The following is a 4,991-nucleotide window of genomic DNA, read 5'->3' on the forward strand; positions in this document are numbered from 1 at the left end:
CGGAGAGAGCTATACCCAATACGGAAAATGGGACGGGTACCCCTTATTGACTGCCAATGTGCGGAACCCGGAAGCACGTTCCGGCTCCATTTTTCCCCCTTAAGAATAGCGACCTATTGAGCGAGCCATCCTACCTTATCGAGAAAGTGTGGGGGCTGATAGCGGGAACTAGCAATACGCTTTTCTCTTTTCTCAACCACGCTGCCTGACCAGGAACGAAAGACGGCGCGGTGTCGCTGCGAATTTGTCTTTCCAAACTCAATACTTTATTTAGCTTAATGGTAAAGCATTTTTGGTGGGAGAAAATCGTCAGACCTTACTATTCGCATGCATCACATGTTGGAGCTTTGTCGTAATGATTGTTTGTTGGCCAAGGCCGAAGTCTCCATGGAAACAGAACGTTTGATTGGCTGGGATACCATCCTGGTGAGACTGTTGGTGGTGCACATCTTCCTGATGAGAGATGAGAGAGGAGACAACAACCCCACAGCAGAATGAAGCGTCATTGGCTCCTGCTTGTGGTTACAAACAGGGCGTGTCCGCGGGATTAAATCCGACCGCCCCTATCAACCAACCAACTTGAACAGCTGGCCGTCTGTTGGATTACACGATCCTAATCCTTCTCGGGCCGGAGCGGATTGGGCAGTTTCCCCGCGCTCACCCTTTTGGTTTGAGGGGGCTTTTTTCTTTATCTAGGTCTATAAAGTTGGTGTACCGGACATCTCGGCGGGCTTTTCTTGCTTCGCAACTATGATACCGAGAGAGCGGAATCACATCACACACAGTCTAACAGGATGTGTAACGAGGAGCAGACCCGCCAGGGCATCGCCATTGTACGCAATCGCTCCACTGATCTGTGGAGGTGCTGGTGCTGGTGCTGATTGTGGGCAGGACCCGGAGGTCGTGGGCGCAGACGACAATGACAACGATTCCGCAGCTGATGTGGAGAGGTAGGATGTATCACAAGGCGATTCTTGCACACACATGTTGACCGCGATGATTCAGCACCCGCTCATCTACGGCGTCTGTCTCATCAAGTATCTACGAGTATCGGAAGATCCAAGGCCGGACGTATCAGAACTCCCATACAACCGATTACTGGTACCTAAGAACCGTTGTCTTGACGTTTGTGTGATGATGCTCAATCTCTACCAGGGCACCCAATGACGAGAAACATATCGAAGCTTTTGATGTGGCGTAAGTCTCATTAAGTCAGTCATTGGATATTTTCCCGTTAACTGTAGTACCTGTAGACATGAATGGCTGACTATGATGCTCGAGGACGAGCTATATGCCGCTCCAATTGGAGACAGCCCTCAGGCAAGAGTTTATCGTCTTTAACATCGTTCCACATTAACCGCCATCCAGCGCATCCTCGACGTTGGAACCGGTACCGGCATCTGGGCCATGTCAGTGATTATCCAGCGATCTCATAAATCTGCTAACCTCTAACAGCGATATGGCTGATAAATTCCCCTCAGCCGAGGTCATTGGCGTCGACATCTCGCCAACCCAGCCTTCCTGGGTCCCCCCAAACCTCAAGTTTCAGATCGACGATGCGCAGCTGGACTGGACCTTTGCGCCTGCCTCTTTTGATTTCATTCACGTCCGCTACATGCACGGCGCTTTTGACAATTGGCAGAAGCTGTACCACCAAATGTTTAAGGCTCTGAAGCCTGGCGGCTGGTTCCAGCACATTGAGCCCAACATCCACCTCAAGTGTGAGAACCCCAACTCAGTAGCTGAAAATGAGTGAGTAATCCGCATGGTCCTTTATGCTTGGGATGCGGGCTAATGGTGGGTTTAGAACATTCAAGCAATGGGCCCAGCTGTTTTACGATGCTGGAGACAAAATCGGGCGCACTTTCAAGGTCACCGACGGGATCATGCAAGACTCTGCCCGCGAAGCAGGCTTTGAGGACATCGTGCACAAGGTGCACACGATCCCGCTTGGTGGATGGCCAAAGGACGCGAGACTCAAGAGGGAGGGCCAATTTGTTGGTCTGTACATGGATCTGAGCTTGGATGGCTTTGCGCTGTATCCCATCGGCCAGATTCTCGGCTGGAGCCTCGAGGAGGTCCAAGTGCTCGTGGCCAAGATGCGTGCCATTCTGCGAAACCCAAAGCACCTGGGTAGCGGTGATATGTAAGTTTTACAAACGACGTTCTTGAAATAAAATGCCAACTCGATATCTCACAGGCACCTGGTCTACGGACGAAAGCCGCTTAAGGCACCGGCACCAGAGAAGTCGCCTTCTCCTGAGGCTGAAACGGCATAGATAGTCCTAGACTAGAACTCACTTACGCGTATCTAGGGACCCGAGACTTAGAGCGGGGAAGCAGCTCAACCAATAACACACACACATCCAATGAGACACATCAGAGAATCAGGGCTCGTGATAATTGAATTTCCTAAAGTCACTAGCCAGGGGGTAGCCTTGAATTTTGCAGGGTAGACTTGAATTTCTGATTGGGCCTTGGTTACACGTGAAGGTGCGGCGACATGATAACACAGCGCGTAAAGTTTTGCCTCAGGTTCATCAACATCACCGCAAATATGAACTATAGCCGAAATTTAAATCCCCTTGGGCTTGATTCATCACGTCATGACGCTTAATCTTATGACAGAGCCTGGTTCTTCTAATCCCATATATCCCTACTTTTCTATTATTAATTGTCGTGTACCCCGGATCGTTGCCTATCCCCCTGTTTGCCCTCACATATGTTTCTATCTCCGGCCTATTTCCATGCGTCTATCTCATAGCGATTAACCTTCCCTTTTCCTGAACGCGTTTCCTGGGTTGCTTTTGTTATCGAGACCCTTTATCGTAACTTGAATTGACATTTGTATCCAACACTGCTTTTAAATTGATTTCATCCGACGGCAGATCGAAATCAACCACCTTTCGCTATGGAACTCCAGGATCTCTTTCACTACGGCGATTCTTGGCGTATCATTGTTTGCAAATGGTGTGGCGTTGTACCGCAAACTAACATCGCCCGGCACGTCCGACGACAGCATAATCCAATACCAAATGTATAGACGAGATCGCCTCGCTGATCAAGTCCAAATATGTGAACCAGAGTGGGATTGTCTACACGGTCTCACGAAAGAATGCAGAAAAAGCTGTGGAGAGCCTTTCGATCTAAGGAATCACCGCCAGGTACTTCCACGTAGGCCTTGATCCCCAGGAGAAGGTTAAGATATAAACTTCCTGGCAGCAGGGCCAGGTTAAGGTTATTATTATTATTATTATAATTAGTATAGGTATAAATAAGCTAGATGTAAGGTTTATTATATACTATAGACTTCTAAAAACCTTAGAAGGATACTATTAGTAGATAGGTTATATAGGCAGAGATAGAGATCCCTCTAATTATATTCTTTTTTATAATAAGAAGGATATAAGGATCCTAAGGAAGTTAATTACTAATAATAAGGGTAATAATAAGTAAAAAGAGTGCTAAATATTTATATTTAATTATATTATAGTATTTTATAATAATAAGTTTAATTACTAATAGGTTAAAATTCTTTGCTATTTTAATAAGGATTTTAGTATAATATAATATTATAAGAATTATAATAATTATAAAGCTAGTTTAATCTTTAAGTAAAGAGAGTTTTCTAAGTATACTATTATAGTTATTTAGGTTATTTAGGCATAAAGGCAAATTATACTAATATAATATATTAATATCTTTATAGGGAGGAAATATCTCCCTTATAAGGCATATTATATAGATAATTAATATAAAATAATAAAGAGCCTTAAGAAGTATAAGCCTATTTAAGTATTTAATAAACTATTAGCTAAAAAGGCATTTTATTAAAATAACTAAGTTAGAAATTATAATATAATAATTTAATATCTAAAACTTAAATTAATATATTAGTACTGCCTATTTCTCTTAGGGTAATAAAAGCTTATATTATTAATTTAAGTACTAAAAGCAGGTATATCTAATAAGCTTTTTAATATTATAAACCTAGTAGTTATATTATATATATTCTACATTTTTTACTAATTATATATAATTACTCCAGACTAAGAGATTCTATTTATAATTACTAAAACCTAGTTATAATAATTACTCTAAAAATACTAGTAATTCCTGGAATTACTAAGTAACTATAAAGATCACTTTATAACTGCCTTTAGTATATAAACTATATTTATTAGCACTTTTATAAATGCTAGCTTATTAGCTATTAATAAAAACTTCTTTATATTAATTAAGCCTAATATATATTAAATTTACTATTAAGAGATATAATACTTTAATAAGCTTAGTTATATATCTTATATAATCTGCTAACAATAAACTTAATATAACTTAGTTTATGTCACAGCTCGACCAGACTGGCCTACCCTAGACCACTAACAAGGTAGATCCGGATCACGTGGCGATACGTTATCGCAGAGACTTTGTTTACCGACCAGATAGTTCCTGAACGTAGCTCCTCGAGCTACGTCTTGTTAATAGAGCCTGACCTGCCTGCAGTGCCTATCCGTAGCAATAGACCGTATTCTGCCTGAAGCGTTCCCCGTTCACCTGCCCTACCGAGCCCAGCCCGTGACACTACGTAGCTCCCACCAATTGGACGCCGAACGCAATGCCTGCCCACCCGACTCCCCCCGCTATCCCAGGAAGCCGCGCCGAATATGAGGCATGCTATGCAGAGGACCCCGATAAGTGGTACCAATACCTAAGCGACGCCTACGCCTGGATGAAAGAACAGGAATCCAACCAGGTCGCAGCCGATAGGAAGCTCGTAGAGCTCCAAGTCCAGGTCGAGACCCAGCAAGAGGAAATCCTGAACCTCCAGAACACCCTACAGGCGGTACAGATCGAGAAGTCCGCCGCCATGATGCAGAGGTCATGGGTAGAGGACCGGCTTGATAAGAAAGAAAAGGAACTAGAGGCGGCCCGGGATGAAGCCCGGCCAAGCTATAGCCTCTAGACTACCTACTGTATCAGCCCTAACG

At 43.7% G+C, this 4,991-nt stretch overlaps 1 protein-coding gene across 4 annotated transcripts; it reads left to right on the forward strand.

Moving 5' to 3' along the window:
* The first annotated feature begins 586 nt into the window (after positions 1 to 586).
* FOXG_17733 (uncharacterized protein) lies at positions 587 to 2,848 on the forward strand. Of its 4 annotated transcripts, XM_018397731.1 has the most exons (9): positions 587 to 833; positions 892 to 950; positions 1,006 to 1,101; positions 1,156 to 1,197; positions 1,254 to 1,320; positions 1,369 to 1,409; positions 1,456 to 1,752; positions 1,808 to 2,146; positions 2,201 to 2,848. In XM_018397731.1, the coding sequence occupies exons 1-9, from the start codon at positions 795 to 797 to the stop codon at positions 2,277 to 2,279; spliced, it is 1,059 nt and encodes a 352-aa protein (XP_018258873.1). In that variant the 5' UTR covers positions 587 to 794; the 3' UTR covers positions 2,280 to 2,848. The 4 variants fall into 4 exon arrangements, with proteins under 4 accessions (XP_018258873.1, XP_018258874.1, XP_018258875.1 ...); XM_018397732.1 differs by having other exon boundaries at positions 1,808 to 2,848; XM_018397733.1 differs by having other exon boundaries at positions 892 to 1,197.
* The last annotated feature ends 2,143 nt before the right edge of the window (positions 2,849 to 4,991 follow it).

This window comes from Fusarium oxysporum, genomic scaffold (assembly GCF_000149955.1).
Source record: "Fusarium oxysporum f. sp. lycopersici 4287 supercont2.109 genomic scaffold, whole genome shotgun sequence".
Classification (NCBI taxonomy): Eukaryota; Fungi; Ascomycota; class Sordariomycetes; order Hypocreales; family Nectriaceae; genus Fusarium; species Fusarium oxysporum.